General features: G+C 38.2%; 2 protein-coding genes and 1 long non-coding RNA gene across 3 annotated transcripts in view; 1 reads left to right on the top strand and 2 right to left on the bottom strand.

The window, feature by feature from the left end:
• The window catches only part of LOC310726766 (Fc receptor-like protein 5), a 102035-nt gene that overhangs the window by 42148 nt on the left and 38910 nt on the right, over positions 1-20977 (bottom strand). The gene's annotated exons all lie outside the window — the stretch shown is intronic.
• LOC310726903 (uncharacterized protein) lies at positions 733-6589 on the bottom strand. The gene is made up of 7 exons (XM_083542961.1): positions 6546-6589; positions 5987-6043; positions 5810-5860; positions 5621-5692; positions 5410-5493; positions 1593-1648; positions 733-1244 (listed from the first exon to the last, which is right to left on the bottom strand). The coding sequence occupies exons 1-7, from the start codon at positions 6553-6555 to the stop codon at positions 1242-1244; spliced, it is 333 nt and encodes a 110-aa protein (XP_083399087.1). The 5' UTR covers positions 6556-6589; the 3' UTR covers positions 733-1241.
• On the top strand, positions 12524-15275 carry LOC310726922. Its single transcript, XR_014533871.1, has 4 exons — positions 12524-12816; positions 13593-13724; positions 13947-14032; positions 15142-15275. It is a non-coding gene; the product is annotated as an uncharacterized lncRNA (long non-coding RNA).

The raw sequence follows: 20977 nt of genomic DNA, 5'->3' as shown, positions 1-20977 counted from the left end.
AACAAACAAAACATTAATAAATAATATTCACAGTATAAACATTTAACATTCTATTATTGTCTTTATAGTAATTTGTGCTTCATGGTGTGATGTGAGAAATAAAGAGGGATGATTTTTCTCTATATTACAGGATCTGTATGCAGTTTCCTCATGTTTATGTCATTCAGGTTTGTTAGGTGTGTATGGAGGTGTGGAGCTGCTTTATCCTGCTCATGGCTGTGATCAATATAGAGTTTAATCCCAGGAGCAGTGGGTGAGTCTATTACATGAGATCATTCAATAATTTAGTCCACCTTCCTGACTGTAAAAAAGTAGAAGGGATTCACCTACTGTATAAAGAACAACTCCATTTAAACAGCAGCCTGAGCTCAGGATTGAAGCAGGAACTCTGAGATGGCAACATGACCTGCTGCACCACCATCCACCCCTTATAACAGCAGTCTCATTAATTCTGCAACTCATCAAATTCCATACATCTCCAAATACATTTATATTTTACTTAAAGAGAGAAAAACTGCATTTGTGGTGATGTTGCATTGTTATGATGAGATAATTCAGGTTCTTGGACTCTCACTAAGTCAAGTGGCACCTTCATAGAACTTCTTGGATTTGATCTTAAGGTTTATAAACTGGTTTTGAAAGTGATTAAAAAATATTTTCACAAATACATAAATGGAAGTGAACAAAATAAACCTGGACATAAGTGACTAGTTAAATGATTTTATCTGGAAGTCCAGATACTGTATAAGCAACAATACAATTGCATATTTGGTACAAAGATTGGTAAGGAATTCCTCCAGTACTATTTGTTCAGCCTCCATGTTTGGATTCCTGGTGCTGGGCTCTACATAACAAGGAGCATCTGAGTGAAGAACTTCTCCAGTCAGTAGAGCCTCTTAGGCAGGTCCTACTCTCTGGGAATGTTAAAGTGATAAGGGCAAGGAAACAAGTTGATGGGGTGTTTGATCATTAGAATCTTCAGAATGACTTCCAGGGCCTGAATTTCTGTTATTTACATACATCCAGTGAAATCCCGATGTTGTGTCTCTCTGGAATGGTGTGATGGTTGATGCAAACAAGTTCTCAGAAAAAGCCACCAGGTAACAATAAGCTTAGATCAAAGCAGTTTGGTTTAACAGCAGAGCATTTTAAGTAAAAAAACAGACAACAAACACAAATTTAGAGTTTTCCATCTATAAGTTTGATCTCTGTCACTTCTTCAGTGTAGACAGACACATGGATCACTGCAGAAAGAGACAATAATACATTTCTCCTGATATTGATATTAATGATGGTACAAATTATTCAACAGTTTGGATCAATATTACAGACTACAGCAGCAAATCAGTAGACTATTCATCTTGATATAATGATATAATTTACTATGACATACTATTACTATGACCAAGTAGAATGAGATGAGAAAAAGTTGTGTAGATACCAAAATAACATGTATGTAGGTTTTTGTTTATCTGCATGTTTTTGTAATTGTCTTTGTAACTGCCTTTTCTACATAATGCACCTTTAAAAATGTTTTTCACTTCATGGTGTGTGGATTTTCTTTAAAGCTTTATAAATGTGATGAGTTTTACCTTCATGTTCTGATGCAGTTCTGAGTAAACAGTATCATCACCCACACTGGTCTTTTCTACTCGGGGGCAAAAAACAAATCATTCATTTACTGAAAAATTACAGATCATCTACAGCACTGTTAAATTTTCAAGTCTGATTGGACAGGAGGTGTTTTAAGCCACATTTTTTGTGTTATTGGTTTTATATTAACAATTTGTTCACATGAACTTGCAAGAACAGGAGTTTTCAGGATGTTTATAATTTATGAAGCTGCATTTTCCTATTAATGTAGAGAGAAGGAAAAGAGAGGCCTAAACAATAACAGTTTATAGCTGCAATACTGAAAGTGAGAACAGGAAACAACTTGCTCTGTATAATTTCCCACTTTGTAATTTCACTATAAGTAATAGAAAAAATGACCTTTAATAATAATTAATTATTTTAATTTAATTTAATTAATTAAAACTCTTCTTCTACTTCTTCTTCTTCTTCTTCTTCTTCTTTCGGCTGCTCCCATTAGGGGTCGCCACAGAGGATCATACATCTCCATACCACCCTGTCCTCTACATCTGCCTCTTTCACACCAACTACCTGCATGTTTTCCCTTACCACATCCATGAACCTCGTCCTTGGCCTTCCTCTTTTCCTCCTACCTAGTGGCTCCTCAGCATTCTTCTACCAATATAACTCATGTCCCTCCTCAGCACATGTCCAAACCATCTCAATCTCGCCTCTCTCACCTTGTCGCCGAAACATCTTACGTGGGCTGTCCCTCTAATAAACTCATTTCTAACCCTGTCCATCGTCGTCACGCCCAACGAAAATCTTAACATCTTCAGCTCTGCTACCTCCAGCTGCGCCTCCTGTCTTTTACTTAATGCCACTGTCTCGAATCCTTACAACACTGCAGGTCTCACCACAGTCCTATAAACTTTCCCTTTCATTTTTGCAGATACCCTACTATCACAAATTACTCCTGTCACTCTTCTCCACCCACTCCACCCTGCCTGCACACTTTTCTTCACTTCTCTAACACACACTCCGTTACTTTGCACTGTTGACCCCAGGTACCTGAACTCCTCCACCTTCTCCACCTCTTCGCCTGTAACCACACCACTCCACTGCCCTCGTTTTCATTTACGCACATGTACTGTGTCTTACTCCTACTGACTTTCATTCCCCTTCTCTCCAGCGCATATCTCCACCTCTCCAGGCTCTTCTCAACCTGCTCACTACTCTCACCACAAATCACAATATCATCTGCAAACATCATAGTCCAGGGAGACTACTGTTTGACCTCGTCTGTCAACCTGTCCATCACCACTCCAAACAGGAAAGGGCTCAGGGACGATCCTTGATGCAGTCCAACCTTCACCCTGAACCAGTCTGTCGTTCTTACTGCACACTTTACTGCTGTCACACTGTCCTCATACATGTCCTGCACCACCCTCACATACTTCTCTGACACACCTGACCTCCTCATACAATACCACAACTCCTCTCTTGGCACTCTGTCGTATGCTTTCTCTAAATCCACAAATTTACAATGCAACTCCTTCTGACCTTCTTTATACTTCTCTATCAACATTCTCAAAAATAATGTGTCTGTGGTGCTCTTTCTCGGCATGAAACCATACTGTTGCTCACAGATGGTCACCTCTTCTCTCAGCCTGGCTTTCACTACTCTTTCCCATAACTTCATGGTGTGACTGATCAACCTAATTCCCCTGTAGTTACTGCAGGTCTGCAGATCTTCCTTTTGTTTAAAGATCAGTACCAGCACACCCCTTCTCGATTTCTCAGGCATCCTCTTACCTTCCAGAATCTTGTTAAACATTCTGGTTAAAAACTCCACTGCCATCTCACCTAAACATCTCCATGCTTCTACCGGTATGGCATCAGGTCCAACCGACTTTCCACTCTTCATCCTCTTAATCGTTGCTCTCACTTCCTTCTTACTAATCCTATCCACATCCTGCTTCACCAACACCACATCATCCAACCTTCTCTCTCTCTGATTTTCCTCATTCATAAGCTGCTCAAAATACTCCCTCCACCTTCTCAACACACTCTCCTCACTAGTCAACACATTTCCCTCTCCATCCTTTATTGCTCTAACTGATGAATTGAAATTAAGCACATCCATCCCAGCTTGGTCCCTCTGTCTGGCCAATCGGTACACATCCTTTTCTCCTTCCTTAGTGTCCAACCTCTCATACAGCTCCTCATATGCCTTTTCCTTGGCTTTCGCCACATCCTTCTTTACCTGCTGCCGCATCTCCTTGTACTCCTGCCTACATTTCTCATCACTCTGTTGATCCCACTTCTGTTTTGCCAACCTCTTTCTCCTTATAATCTCCTGCACTTCCTCATTCCAACACCACGTCTATTTGTCTTCCTTTCTATTTTCAGATATCACACCAAGTACTTTTCTACCTGCCACCCTCATCACTCCTGCAGTAGTTACTCAATCATCCAACACCTCTTCACCACCACCGAGCCCATGTCTGACCTCTTCCCTGAACCTCACACTACACTCTTCCTCCTTCAGCTTCCACCATCTTATTCTTCTTTCAGGCCTCACTCTCCTCCTCTTCTTCTTCACCTCCAAAACCATCCTACAGACCACCATCCGATGCTGTTCTAGCTAGACTGTCCCCCGCCAACACCTTACAGTCTCCAATCTCTTTAAGGTTGCATCTCCTGCACAGAACATAGTCCACCTGTGTGCACCTTCCCCCACTCGTATAGGTCACCCTATGATCATCCTTCTTCTTAAAATAAGTGTTCACCACTGCCATTTCCATCCTTTTAGCAAAATCCACCACCATCTGCCCTTCCACATTCCTCTCCTTAAGGCCATACCTACCCATCACCTCTGTTCCCTTCACCTACATGCCCATTAAAGTCTGCCCCAATCACCAATCGTTCTTTCCTAGGTACACCATCTACCACTTCATCTAATTTACTCCAGAATCTTTCCTTCTCCTCCATCTCACAGCCGACTTGTGGCGCATAGGCCCCGATGACATTGATCATCATCCCCTTCAACTTCTAGCTTCATGCTTATCACCCTATCAGAAACTCTCTTCACCTCCACTACACCTTTACTGTACTCTTCCTTCAGAATCACCCCTACACTATTTCTCTTTCCATCCACACCATGATAGAACAGTTTAAACCCACCTCCAATGTTCCTGGCCTTACTCCCTTTCCACTTGATCTCCTGAACACACAACATATCTACCTTCCTCCTCTCCATCATATCAGCTATCTCTCTCCCTTTACCAGTCATAGTAACAACATTTAAAGTACCAACCCGAACCTCCACTCTCCTACACTGCTCCTTTACCTGCTTTCTCTGTAGACGTCTTCCTCCTCTCCTTTTCCTCCTTCAGCCAACAGTAGCCCAATTTCCACCGGTACCCTGTTGGCTAACGATACCTGTGGCGGTCGTTGTTAAGCCAGGCCTCGACCGATCCGGTATAAAATTCTTATTTGTGATTCGCATATTTGATTTGGCACATGTTTAGTTGTTCCTAACAACCCTCCCCATTTATCCGGGCTTGGGACCGGCACTAAGAGTGCACTGGCTTGTGCAACCCTACTGGCTGGGTTAATTAATTAAAACTTGAAGTATCAAATACTGTCTGTATTATAAAGAAAATAAAACACTTGCTATTATAGGAAAATAAAATCTTCACTTTACACTATTCTGTTGTTGACTTTTTCTTTGTAGCAGCACCAAACAGAGTGTTTTATTACATCATTACATAAAACAATAACACTGTGCAGGTGATCAATAATACAGAATAAATGTTCTTTATTTATCTTTACCTCGTGCTTTCTTCACTTTTTTGATTGGTTTTAGTTGAATCTCAGCGTAAGTCACATCATTCATGCCGAGTTCAGCATCAGCACCTGCAGTAGCAGAGAACAAAACCATTTCAATGATCTTCAGCAGTATAATACATGACTGAATGTGATTACTTTCTTACTGTTCTAAATGAAAATGGAATAAAAATGAAAATTGGCATCAAAACACTACCATTGTTCTTCTTTGACTTCTTTTTCTTCATGACCTGTGCGTAAGTGTCACTGCTTTCAGCTGCAGCTTCATCTGAACACAGTGCAGTGTGTTAATCACTACAAGATACTGCTTTACTTTACTACTACACTGTAAAGAGTAAATCAATACTTAATGCAGAAGAAAAAGTCTGAAATGAAATAAAGCTACCTGTTCCACTCGTATCTGCCTGATCCACAGCGGCATAAAGGTTTTCATTTCCTACAGAAATCAGAGCGAAATTTCTAAATATAATATCTGACATGTTTATGAAGTTAAATTACAGTAACAGTAAGTATTTTAAACGAACAAATGCAGAAATAATCAGTTACTGAGACAGAATCTGACCAGTCTGAAGTGGTTTGTGTCCTGACTGAGATTCCTGATTGGATTCCTGTTGTTTTTCTATAAAGAGAGGGAGAGAGAGAGAGAGAGAGAGAGAGAGAGAGAGAGAGAGAGATCTGAAGAGGATGTACAGTAAATAATAACACTTTCAATTACACAGAAAGACCACAAAGATCAAATATACAGTAGAAACAGGAACAAATAATAATTGTGGATAATTCTAATAACATAAAGATAAAACATGTCTGATCTGCATATACGACAGTAAAATCATATTTTACAACTTAAATATAAACATGCAATAAAACTAATGAATTAAAATGGTAATTATTAATACAACAGGTTTTGGCTTCATAATAATGTTTTTAAATAATTAAAATAATTATGTGGTGTTAACCAAATTACAGCAGACATTTCTAAATTGAGTAGGTGTCAGTATGTTTTGCCTTTTTTTTCCCTTTTATATATATGGTCATACATTAGCTAAAGTGATTATTATTATTATTATTATTATTATTATTATTATTATTATTATTATTATTATTATTATTATTATTTTTACCTTTCTTCATTTTGTAGAACCACAGCAGAATCGTTAAAATAGGCAAAACAATGAACAAAAAAAACTAAATCAATCCAACAGTCACTCCTACTGATCCACCCCTGGGTGTAGAATCTGAGACTGGAAAAAACAGAAGCTGAAATCTCTTAAACACTGCACCTATGAACTGCATTATAAATAAAGACTGATTGGATACATTTAAAATGGATTTCTCACATCTGACTGAGATCCAGCTTCTCGGTGACGCTCCTCTCTCTGGGTGTTTACAGTGGTAGAAACCTTCATCTGACTTTGAGACTTTATGGATGATCATCTCTCCTGTAGTCTGGTTCTGGACGACTGATCCATCTTTATAGAAATCAGCTCGGAGGTTTGAGGGATTTGTGTTACGATATAAACAGTGTAGAGTCAGAGGATGTCCCTCAGTCACAGGATGAACAGAACTCTCCAGGATCACATCACCATCTAGAACACAGAAAATCCTATTTTCAAATGTACAATTTCTAAAGAAAGATCTGGTGGAAAAATGTTCTTGTTTCTTCTTTTGAATGGAAGGGGGTTTTTTTTTGGCACAATTTGGGACTAGGATTGGCAAAGTCCCTGATGGTGTTGTTTGCTCTGTACAGATATCTACTGTATTAATGAACAGATGACAGGAAATGAAAGTGATCTGGAAATATTTCACAATGATGAAAGTAAAGCAGACTGCAAACTGTTCTGTGTGAAAATATTAAGAGGAGAAGCTGCAGCATCTTCTAAAAAACATGTAACTTAACAAAACACATGATGCTGTTTAAATCTAATGTTTAATAGAGTGTGTGAGGCGACACTACTGAGTGTGTAGAGCAGCATCAGTGAACATGCAAGAATGAAGGAGTGAAGAGTGTGTGCAGAGAAACAGTCACAGATGACAGCACTGAGCTCTATGCTCTTCCTTTCCACTCCATCATCTACATCTTTACTTATGAGTGAACACACTGCACTTTCCATGTATTTTTAATAATGAAGCTCATTGATATGAAACAGGTTTCTACCTTGCACACTACATTACAGACACAATTGAAATATCATGACAAAAAACATAAATGAATTAGTGGCAGTAATCACCATAAACAGAGAGAAACGTCTTTAGATTAAGTATGTACGTAGGTCATTTTTTTTATTTTATATGGTTACATTCTTTATGAGGAAATAATACAAAATCATGCTGGTTCCTGTTCCCACTTTCAATATAGCAGCTATAAACAGTCCTTGTTTATGCTTTTAGAAACGATAATGTACTAAAATGTAGCTGACCAATCAGAGTTGAGAATTGAACAGTGCTGTATATGAATTGTAGGTTTAGGAAATAAACTAACAATTTGTTACTTTCCCCCAACTAGAAAAGACCAGAGAGTGTGATGATACTGTTTACTCAGAGCTGCATCATGATGTGTAGGTAAAACTCATCATATTTATAAAGCTTTTAACACAATCCACACTCCATGAACTAAGAAATAGGTTTAAAGGTACAGTGGGTTAAATTTGGGTCACAAGCAGAAAAAAGACAACTGCAAAAACATTAAAATGTTCATATACACAAATATTTATATTCACAAAACCCTCTCAAAATCTGTGATAGTTTGAACGGTTCATATGTGTTATATTGGTAGCTTCCATCAGAACTTCACTCATTTCTTTTTACTTATATGTATGTTGTATGTTTAAAAATACTAACATCATGACCAAGCAGTAAACAGGTGTCAGGGATTCACCCTGCCACGCCCCCCTCTGTAGCTGTCAGGGATTCACCCTGCCACGCCCCCGTCTGTAGCTGAATTATGCGAATATGCGAATATGCGAATTCCACTTCCCACTTGGATTACTCATTGCCGAAGGCTTTATGGATTATGCTTGGGACATTCGAACTCATAGCGGACAACGCGTATCGAGCAGATGTCTTTGTTTGTTGTTTTCAACGGCTTATGAGTGTTTTTGTGTTGTACGGTTGTTTTGAAATAAAAGGACAATGATCGGACTATATCGGCTTCCGCGTCTGCAGCCTGACAACAGGTGCCATCTCGTGGCATATGACCTCCTTGTGGAGGGAGCTCTGGATTAGAGTGCAGAGTGGCCACTCATGTCTGCTTCCCACCCTGTGAGGGACGCATCCGTCGTTAGCACTATGCGATGACCAGGGACTCCCAGCATGGGGCTTTAAAGTAGGAACCCTGGATCTCTCCAAGAATCTAAGGCACGTAAGCATTGTTGCGTGACCTTGATTGTGTGAAGGTGAGTGCCCTTAAGTGAGAACCCATGGGCTCTGAGCAACTACCGAAGGGGTCTCATGTACAAGATTCCAAGTGGAATGACATTGGAGGCTGCTGACATGAGCCCGAGCAGTCTCTGAAACTGCCTGACAGTGAGTCAGACGCAACATGGGCAGAAGGAAGCTGCATAGTCATTAAATACCATATGATGTCGAGATAAGTAGTTCTCTATGATGGAGAAAACACACTCTTCCCCGCATTTAAGCAAAACCCCAGTTCCATCATGAATGACATCTTAATGCCAGACCGCTAACTGCTCTGATCGAGCTAAAATCCACCAGTCGTCGATATAATTGAGTATACAGATGCCCTGAAGTCTCAGGGGAGCCAGAGCCGCATCAACACATTTCAGCATGAAGGTGCGGGGTGATAAGGCAAGGCCAAACAGAAGAACCCAATATTAATATGCTTTGACCCCAAAAGCGAACCTCAGGAACTTCCTGTGAGAAGGGGGGATGGGTACGTGAAAGGTTGCATCCTTTAGATCTACCATGACAAACCAGTCCTCAGCTTTACATCTGAGACACAACCTGCTTGAGGGTCAGCATCTTGAACTAAAGCCTCATCGAAGAGCGGTTAAGCTGACATAGATCTAGGATAGTACGCAACCCACCATCCTTTTTGGGAACTTTGAAATACCGGCTATAGAACCCGGACTCTCTGTCTGACGGAGGGACCACTCCAATGGCCTCTTTCCTCAGGACAGTATCTACCTCTCGACTACCGAACCAATAGCATCACTAAAAAGGCTCGAGGGAGAAAGTGGGGTGTGCAGCAGCACGGCCTTGTTTTTTTTACCAGCAAGATGTCGTTTTATTTTTTTATGCGAAAGATATTCTGAAATAAATACAGACAATACACCAGCTGAAACTAAACATCTAAACTACAAATTACAATTATTGTTTGGAGCAAAAATGCTTTATGGCATGTTGTTCAATGGAGCCTCATCTTTCCTGATAAACAGGGATTAGCAGCAGTGGATGTGTTTGTGACTGGTTATTACAATAATAATGTAAATACATTCGTTATACTTTTTTGATTGAAAAACACCAATCTGAAATCGCTGCTTGAGGCTTAGAGCTTAAGAATGATGTATAGATAGACATGGTTACTCTTCTCGCTTTTTATTTAAAATGTGCTAAACTTTAGCACGTGAAAACAATTAGATATCGTCGCGTTGGTGCAGCACTGACAACTAAGCGCTTAAATTTACAAATAGCCCTTCCTGAACAAACAAAAGCTAAAGCTGGCTTCTCTCCATGTGCGTTTTATACTTCCTGGTAATGACGTCACCCCGCCGATGACAGTCTGCCTTCAATTTTGACTGATTACACTCATTATTCAGAGCATGGGCGCAACTCGAGTTTCTGAAAGGGAATTAAATGTTCTCTGATGTCAATGATTGATTATCAGTAATTGATTAATTTTATTATCATTATCAGTGTGAGTATAAGTGAACTTGTAGTATTGTGAACTACTGATGTTCTGAATATTTTGTGATGAAACATTTTCTTTAAGAGCAAACAAACTACATGAAGACTCACCAAGAACTGTGATGTTGACAGGATTACTGTTTTCTCCAGATTCAGACTCACACCAGTAAACTCCAGTGTAGGATGTGAAGAGGAAGCTGATGTTACATGTAGATCCTGTAACTGATCCCCACTGTGAACAATCTAACCCTCCTTCACTGTCTGTGTATCGTCTCACTGTCCATCCAGTAGAGTTACTCTGGTCTTCACAGCTCAGTGGAAGAGAGTCATTAGTAAAGTGTTGAGTTCTGCTGGGACTGATGATCAGAGACACTGGAGGAGATTCACCTTAAACACAGAAAAACAGTCATGTAAATACCTGTCATGTATATTTTGAGAATGCAGGTGGGTGTCCAGAATGTTGTTCCTATCATCTGATAATCAAAGCAAATTTTCCAAAACATGGATCGAAACATAAACAGAATAAACAGGGGATTATGCATAATCCTAAAAAATAAAAAAATATTTCTAGGAACACAGAAAAGTCATGCAATTTCTGTAAACCCCACAATTGGAAGAGGCACAGGACAACACAGAGGGTGGAATACAAATTGTGTTTTGGGTGAAACTCAGACAATTACATTAGATCTTAACACCAGAGATAATCTACTCTGCACATGTCTTATGTCCTCAATGTTGCAAAAGGGAAAAACTCGGGGTTATTTAACTCTCTAATAGATAAATTAATAACTAAACTTTGCATTAATCAGATAATGCATTAACATTTCCGTTCTATATTACACCACCCATCAGATATATCTCCTCACCAGAGATCCATAGAGGCTGTGGATTGCTGTACAGTGTGTGAAAGGCTGGTTCTCCTCTCTCTCCTCTACACACATAAACTCCTGTGTGATGAAGAGCAGAAGGACTGAGAGTGTAGGAGCCTCCAGATCCTCTGCTGCTGTCTGAGAGAAGCTCCACATACATGATAGAGACATGATTAATTTGTACTGCAGTTAATCCGTCTCTGTGGGGAACAACTGTGTACCAGCTGAATGTCCAGTCTGTAGAGGAGTCTGTAACCTCACAGCTTAGAGTCACTGAGTCTCCTTCAGTCAGCCAGTTCTGTGGAGATACTCTCAGTACTGGATGTGGTCTCTCTGTTACACAGAAAATACAATGATTTTATTTGTGAGTTTTTTTAAAAACTCACAAATTAACAACAATAGAATCTATCTTAGATTCATATATGACTTGTAAACATCCTATTCCATATTGATTGCCCATTTGCTGCTTTAATATCCACAACTCTTCTGGGAGTGTTTGTGCAGATTTGTGCTCAAAAGTATATATCAATAAAGTCAGGTACTGATGTACGTAGGTGAGGAGGCCTGGGGTGCAATCCAATTTATCCCAAAGGTGTTTAGTTAGGTTAAGGTCAGAGCTCTATAATTTACTCAAGATCTTTCACTCTGACCTACATGTTCATGGAGCTGGCTTTGTGCACAGGAGCATTGTTACAAACCGGAGGAAAATTGAAATGCTAACACGTCCAAAGACATCCTATACAGTTCTGCGCCTCCAACTTTTCCAGGAAAAAAAAGCCACATTTGGCTGGAAGAGCCAGGTGTTCCAATATTTATGTCCATAGTATATTTAGTAGTATATATAATGGTTTAAATAGTAGGAAATTCTACACCCCCCTGTCATCTAATATATCATTTAATTTACCTATACCTGATAAACACACTCTGAACTATTTTATTCAGGTTTTACTCACACAACTGTTTAATATTTTTAATTACATCTTTCATTATCAACCGTGTTGAAAACAGTGAAAAATCATAACATACCTCTTGCTGTAATCCACACACGATTACTGTACTCTGTGGAGTATATTTTGTCTGCATTACTAAAGCTTGCTGAACACTGATATGCTGTTTCTTCTGCCTTATTAACTGTTAAGATGAATGTGTTGGTTGAACTTGTTTTTGTGTCCAAATGATGAGAAGTCTGATTAGATTTGTACCATTGAAACTCCAATCCAATCACCTCCTGCAGCTCACAGCTCAGAGTGACGGTGTCTCCAGTGTAGATGGAGCTCTGGGGTTTCACTCTCACAGTCGTTTTGGGTTTTGCTGTTGGAATGAGATGATGACTGTGTCACAGTTGATTTTCATTTTACAACATACACTGTAAAAAATCCAACTTGCAAATTGTTAACTCAGTTTAAAATTATAAGTCAGGTGGACATATTTTTGAACACAGTGTTGAGTTTACTCATAAAAAAGATTTAACTGCATGTTTACTACTATTTTGTCCAATAAAAATAAACAATTAAGTTGGGAAAACGTAACATTTTGATTTCTTCATTCAAGCGTTTCACTTCCTGTCATTGCGCATGCGCAGTCTGTTTCCCTAGCATTGTGCACAGGGTTTCCCCTCATCAACTGCATTTTAGAAGGGGCTGGATGTTCTCTGATTCAGGTAAGCTTTCTTTAAGTGTTATTATCGAAAATAACCTAAATAAATTACACAAATGCTTAACGTAAAATGTAACGTTGTTTTTGGAAAGACTATTTTAAGGAATGTAATGATATTTTGCAATGAGCTTAGACAGCTAACGTGCTTCATTTGAAGGTCATGTTCAGTTCACTTTGCAAAATTTGAAAGAAATATTTAAAAATACACGATATTTGTGTAAGTTATAGTTATTACAATAAACTGTATTTTAATGGATTGTGTGTTGTGGATGGAGTTAATAGAATCTCTAGTATTTAAGTCATTAAAGAAGCATACGAAAGACATAAGAAACACAGATGCGATCTACCTGACTGAAGACCCTTACACGATCAACAAGGAAAGCCGTTAGTATTATAAAAAATTGGGGAAAAACAGCATTTTACATTTCAGTAAGTTATAGGGTATTCTTAACCTTGTTAACCGTGTGGTTATTTCTGATCTTAGACGTAAAACATAACGTGCTTTACATAACAGCCGGTCTAAAATACAGAAAATATATCATGTTGAATTATCAGCAAATGTCTAGTATTTCAGGAGCTTAGTGTTTTTTAGCATAGCACTTCTTAGCACCATTTAACTAGTTCAGTGTAATTTGGCATTAATCTTTTGCTTTAAATGTGATTCATTGTATATTCTCATTTTTTGTATGTAATATTTATGTTGTGTTTTAAACAATTAATGTCAATTAAATGGAATGTATTACTGCACATGTCAAACTGTGTTTGTTTTTCTTTTCATAGGTTTGGAATGCAGATTTTCCCACAGTAGCAGAGAGGTCCTTTTGAAACACTACAGGCTTCGGCACTATCGAGGGAGATCCCGGCAGCATCCTTGCTTGTATACTGTCTGCATCTGCACTTTTAAAACTTTAGGTGCATTAAAAACACATTTGACAAGATGTAATTTTTCATGTAAGTTATGTGATTTTAAAGATGTTTGTCAGCCATCCCAGTTGCAATCCTTTGAGGAGGCATGACACAGTCACTTGTCCTTTTTAAAATTGTGAGTTGACAACCAATGTCCTTTCAACTTTTAGTAGCCACATATTTTAGAAGCATAAATCTGAAGGTTTTAACTTTTTCTGTGTCTTTCAGGCTTCTGATGTGCTGTTTAAAATAAACCCACAGCTCTCAAAAGTCTACCTTTGTTTATGAGGGGAAACTTCCTGAAGTCTTGCCTGGTAAGTGTGCTATCAGTCTGTTATAGGCATATTATCCTATACCTGAGGTACTATCCAGATCCTTTAAAGAGAAAACAGTTTTGTCTGGTGTCTGAAACTAATCTAATAACTGTTCTATAAACCAGACGTCAGGGGAAAGAGTAGAATGGCATAGGCAAAGTGTTGGCAAAAATTTATTTATTGAATAATCCTATCTGAATACTTATCAGTAATGAGTCTGACACCAAAAATTAAGTGTTACACTATATTGCTAAAGGTATTCTTTTCTAACATGAAAATGCCTCTGTGTATAAGGCAAGGTTCAAAAGGAAATTATTGATTTATTCAGTGTGGAAGAACTTGACTGGTCTGCATGAAGCCAAGTCCTAATCTCATCTGAACACCTGTGATGTCACTTTAAATGTAGAGCTTGAGCCAAAACTCAAACCAAACAGCAATGACTTGTACATATGGGTGGTCATTTTAGACACTTCCAAAACTGTTGCAACAGAGATGGAAATACAATTTGTAAATACATGAATTATGTTTTTATCTTTGTTGCCACAGTTTTGGAAGTGCCTTTTTCTGTTCTAAAGAAGGATGTGTCCCAATACTTTTGTCAATATAGTGTAAGTAGAAGTCATTAGTGTTTGGTAATTAGTTTTTGGCTCAATGTCTGCATATAAGTCCCACCAGAGATGTTCATCTGGGATTAAGCCATTGCTTTCTGCAGACCAGTCAAGTTCTTCCACACTGACTAAATCAGTAATTTATTTTTTAAACCTTTACATTCACAGTGGCATTGCTATTTTAGAATAGAAAAGGGTTCTGTTCAAACTATTGCTATAAAATTAGATGAACACAATTCCAACGGAAGTCATCATATGCTTAAACATTAAGATTTGTACTTATGGAAATTCACTAAAGTAGTCAAACCTGTTCATTAGAAGGGGGTGTCCCAATACTTTTGGCAACATGGTGTATATCCAAGCAAACACAATGGAAAATTGCAGCATGTGTGATTTTGAGTTACCTATCTAAAACAATATAAAAATCTCTTTGTGGTCCAGCAGAACTCTATCAATTAAAAATGGGTTCTGATTCTGTGTTTATGCTGATTTTTACTGCAGGACACAGACCCAGAAGACACTCACAAAAAAGGGATGAAGAAGGGGGTCTTAACTGTCGTTGAAGATGATGTTGCCACCATCCATTCAAACCCAAATGTAAGGTGCCTGTCTGTGGTTTTAGAGGAGCAAGTTGTGCTGGATAATGTGCAAGACTTCCCTACAGCTGTTGCTCTCCTATTTGACTTGATTTATGCTATCAAAATCATTAGCTATCCTAAAGAACTAAAGTACACTTTTGAAACTATTCAGAAAGTGTTTATTGGCCTTGACCCCCAGTGCTCTTCAAGAGTCCAGTCCTTCAAAAACAAAGTGGTAAAGTTGAAGTAGCTGCAGTTCAGATGGCTAATCAAAAGTGCAAGTACTGATTTGTTCCTGTTTGTTTAGTAGCTGTATTACAGTACAACATATGCCAAAGTCAGTTTTGAGTTTTGCTCTAACGAATGTGTTGAAACTGCTTGTTTATTTCTGGAGCATTTTAAGATTATTCTGGCACTTTGATAACAATTTATTTTACTCCAGCACTTTAAAGGCATTGAAATATAGCCTTTTTTGCCTTTTATTTTTTTAATTGTGTGTATATATATTATTTTGAATTATTTATCATATTTTGATGACTAGAGAAAAAACTATATAAATCCAATTTTTGCAGTTGATGTTGACAGGAAATGTGTCGCTTGGCAAATTGTGTAAAATAAATATTTTTCTCTAAAAAAATGTCTTTTTTCATTGTGTTTACAGTATGGTTTGCAATATCTGTGTTTGATTTTTTAATGTGAATGCCAAACAGGAATTCGTGAAAGAAGTTTGAATGAAAGATTTAAAGCTGTAAATTAAAAGAATAAAATTAAGTTGAACCAACTTAAAAAATTTAGTCAATTTGCTGCAAAGCTTTTTTGAGTTTACTGAACTTCAGGTCTGTAGTTCTTCCTACTCGTTTTTAAAGTTCACTCAACCCACTTTTTAAATTTAAACAAACTCATGATGACTAGTTAGATACTGAGGAAGGTTAGGTGAACTTACTGAGGAAGGTATACCTAACTTAAGATAGCAGTTTCAATCCACTTTCTACAATGATTTGGCATAACTTTAACCACGGAAATTGAGTAAACTCAAAATTGCTTTGCAGCAAATTTACTAAATTTTTTAAGTTAACTCAACTTTTTATTTTTAACAGTGTAAGCTCTAGACTCGCTGAAGAGGTGGGAAGTAATGAAGTACAAATACTTTGTTCCTGTAATTTTTTTAGTATCAGTACTTTACTTCAAGATTGATTTTTTTTCAGACCTTTTTTTACTTTCACTCGTTACATTTTTTACACAAATATCTGTACTTTCCACTTCTTACATTTTCAAAACAAGCTCGTTACTTCTCTTTGGTAAAATGATCAATATTCTTTCTTCTTGTTGTGTGCCATTTTCAGCCCATCAACCTATTTCTTGACTCTTAGCTTTTTCCATCTAACACTTGTGTATAATTTCCAGGCTCACACACACCACAGACGAGCAGCGCAGAAGGACTGAGGACATCAGTAATGTAAACATGACTGAGAACAGAGACATTCCTGATCACCTGATCGTCATCATCATCTTTTCTCTGCCTGTGTTCTATATGGTAAATTCATTCATTAGGTAACAACATTGGAAATTACTTTAACTTGAGTGATAAAGTGTAGTCTGAACTTCAACTTTGACCAGAGTCTTTTAAAACAAGAGTATCTGCACTTGAGTGAAGGATGTGTGTATTTTCTCTGACTTGCTGTGGTTTAACACTCGATAGCTATAAAATCTATGTAGTTATTACAAGTAAATGTTTTTGGCTGGTTTCAGAATATATAACACATAAAATCCTTTGTTGTTTGCATAGTGCTGGTACACATTGTTACAAAATGCTGGCACTAGAGACTCCTTCCAAAAATGTTATTAAAATGTTCAGCTAACCCAAAGTTCTTTTTCTGGTATATGATATCACAATCTATTCTTTATCAGGCTTAGATTATGTGACACATCCACGATACAAATCCCTTTGACTGAGCTGTCAAAAACTATAAACTATAACATATTTGAATGAGTAAATTGCCAGTGATAGAACTGTTACCATGTTATAGAAATGTAATGACCAATCAGAATTCAGAATCTACACTAACACTTATCTGGCATAATAGTATAGTGAGTATTCATGAACATTCCTGTCTCTATACAGATAAACATCTTTATAAGAAATTAAGACTCTGTTTACTCATCTTGTCGTGGCATACCTTTTGCTCTAATCTTGACAGGATCACTGAGCTCTGGGTAATGAGTGAACTTAGTTCTTCTCTTAGCTGCTGAACACTGATACATAATTTCATCTGCATTATCAAGAGTTATGTGGAGCGGGTTGGTGTCTTTTGCTACTGTTTTCATATGCTCAGAATTTTTGTACCATTCAACCCTCCATCCACTCATCTTCTGTAGCTCACAGCTTAGAGTGATGATGTCTCCAGTGTAGAAGGACCTTTGAGGATTCACTCTTAGTGTGGGTTTTTCTGTTGGAATGAAATGATGAAGGAGGTCAGAGCTGACTTTTTTTTTTTTACATTAGAACATTTTATATGTGTATGTACCATGTGTAAAGTGTGTGTAAATATGTAGATAGATAGACACACACACACACACACACACACACACACACACACACACACACACACACACACACACACACAGGTCAAACAGACATGTGAATAGGTTTGAAGGAAACATGAGCTTGTTAGTTTATTTTAGTATGTTTGTTTTAGATTGTTTGTTTTACGAACCCGATTCCAAAAAAGTTGGGACACTGTACAAATTGTGAAAAAAAAAAGGAATGCAATAATTTACAAATCTCAAACTTATACAGTAAAACCCCGTTGTACGAGCAACCTAAAGTATCAGCAAACGGAGATACGAGCAAACTCACTCGCAACATTTTACCCTATTTCACGAGCAGATTTCGAAGGCATGAGCAAACCCACTCCGCCAGTTCCCCATTTTCAGTGGAAGGTCGCATCAGTCGCTTAGTTGATGACGTATCACTCGGTCGCTCTCAATGTTCAGTGCAGCAAAAAAATCTTGAAAAAATGTCTCCCAAGTAAATCAGTGATGGTGCAGGGAAAACGAAAGTAAATAGAATTACCATGGAAACCGAGGAGGTTATGAGCGTGGTGCGCATCTCACACTCGCAATCAACCACTACCACATGGGTAAGTGTTAAATTATGATTACATTACGGTCATTTGCGGTGTATGTGTTTGTTAAAATAGGCTACAAATACTTTTTAAGTGCAAAAATATGCGATCAAATGAGGTCTCGGAACGGATTAAATCACTTTTACATTCAATCCTTTGTTGGAAAATCAGTTCAAACGTACGAGCAAATGGACCTACGAGTAATTTTCAAGAACGAGTTATGCTCGTCCAACGGGGTTTTACTGTATTTTATTCACAATTGAATATACACTGGCGATCAAAATTAGAGAACAATTTATAAACAATTGAACAATTCTGAAATAATGTCATCTTCACTGCTCAACAGTTGAAGGAGTTTTTGTCCTGTCTATACCATGCTACCAAAACACCTTTTCCACAAAATAACTAAGGCATTTAAAAAAAAAAAACATTATTTTGCAGAAAAAACACTGATCAAAATTAGAGAACAACAATGACTGTAGCATGGAAAAAGATTACAACAAATTTTTCTGAAGGTTACAACAGTCAGCAATTAGTAGGAAGTGTACAGGCCTCTGCTCTGAATGACTTCAGCACATCTGCGGCCACAGGACAGCACTAGTCTCTCACACTGCTCTGGTGTGATTTTGGTCCACTCTTCTTCCAGTCTCCTCTACAGTTCAGTGACTGTAGTGGGTTTCTTGGCCATAACTTTGTCACCAAGGATTTTCCAGAGGTTCTCTATTGGGTTGAGATCAGGACTCTGGGCAGGCCATGTCATTATTTCAATGTTTTCAGTTTCAAGGAACTGCTTTACCCGTTTTGCTGTGTGACATGGGGCGTTGTCCTGCATGAACACTGCGGGCTGATTGGGTGATGAACGCATGAAAGGAACCATATGTTGTTGAGGAAGGTTCTGATAAACATTTGCATTCACTCTGCCATGTAGCTGTATAAGAGGCCCAACTCCTGCTGCAGAAAACATGCCCCAAACCACGACACTTCACACTTTGGGTTCAGTCTTTCTCCAGTTTGTCGCTGAACATAATGTTTTCTATCGGACCCAAATAAATTAAACTTGCTTTCATCACTGAAGTGAACTTTGGACCAGTTCTCCTCTGTCCACACAACATGCTCCTCAGCATAAGCTTAGTCTAGCCTTTTGATTCTTTCTGCTAATGAGAGGTTTGGTCACTGCAGAGTGGGCTTTCAGTCCAAATGCTCTTAAACGTCGAGACACTGTTTGACGAGACAGATCCTTACCCTGTTCAGCTGTCAACTGGTGAGCAATTCCAGCTGCAGTGTGGAAACGATTGCTCATTGAGATCCTCCGCAGTATCCTGTCCTCTCTTGTATTTGTCTTCTGTGGACGACCAGCCATCTTGGCGGACTTGAATGAGTTTGTGATGTTGTATAGATTCAATATTCTTGAAATCACAGATTTAGAACAACCAACTTGTCTTGCTATGGCTGATAGGGTCATCCCTTTGGCCTTCATCTGGACAACCTGCTGCCGGAGGCTTTCAGTCACTTTAGAACGGCCCACCATCTTGCAGAGTCAGTGAAACTGGATGTTAGGCTGCCAGTTAAATAGGGGTTGACAGATAATCAAGGAAATTTAGCACAAACTGGGCTACCATAATATGTAAACAGCTTATATGTGTGTGTTTGTACTTTTGACAAAATAAGGTTTATGCGTGGTTTTTGAAAAGGCAAAAAAATATATACATTCACTGAAATAAGGCCACAAAACAGATAGTAAACATGTTTTCCCAAGACTTTTTGAGAACAGATCTTCTAATGTAGGTTTTTTATTTTTAATCATGTGAAAATCATCCTGCCTGCTCATTCACATTAAACAATACATTGATTTAAAATTTAAAAGACACTTTCTACTTTGAAAGGCCATATGCGAAGAGGCGTCGACATGCTGTGACTAACAGCTTCGTAGACAATGGGTCGCATAATGAGCTGTTGATTACATAATGAGCTGTGGATCACTGAGCCAGGATCTGAGTGAGAAGTACAGTACTACAAGAAGGAATGCGTTTCTTTGTGGTTTATTTAAAATACACATTAGCAAGGACAGCATTAAAAAGGGAATTGTGTAATAATAAAACAATACAGTACAGTATGTATAAAAATAAAAAAAAGAGTACAACAAAAACAATAACACAAAACAGTAGAGTAGTAAAAAAAAATGTAAGTAAAAAATTGCATCAAAAATCCCTGTGCCACTCTTGAAAGCAGTTCCTGTTCAACTGAAGACACAGGTGAACATCGCATGCCAGGCTTTTTGAGGTGCTTACTGTAAGAAAGGATTCCTATTCAGTTGTATTTCCACGCTTCACCACTAGAGGCAGACATACAGTTTACCCAGCAATGACAAGCTCAGGGTAGTTAGTGTTAGCTTTGCATGCTAGTATCCTCTTATTCACCGCTAAATGTCTTCTAGGATGATAGATTGCTTTGCATGTCTTACGGATTGTGTCCATAAGCGGTTTCACCCTGAACAGACGGTCATCTTCAGATGTGCCCCTCTTTCTGTCATTTTTATTGTCTGCATCTGGGTGACTCCTGTGTACATTTCACGAAATTGTCCTGTATCTGTCCCTTGACATAATTGTTGCTGGAAAGGGAACAAGCATTTGTGTT

This window comes from Silurus aristotelis, assembly GCF_946808225.1.
Source record: "Silurus aristotelis genome assembly, chromosome: 5".
NCBI lineage: Eukaryota > Metazoa > Chordata > Actinopteri > Siluriformes > Siluridae > Silurus > Silurus aristotelis.
The sequence above is the reverse complement of the archived record's forward strand: the minus strand, read 5'-3'. Positions and strand labels throughout refer to the sequence as shown.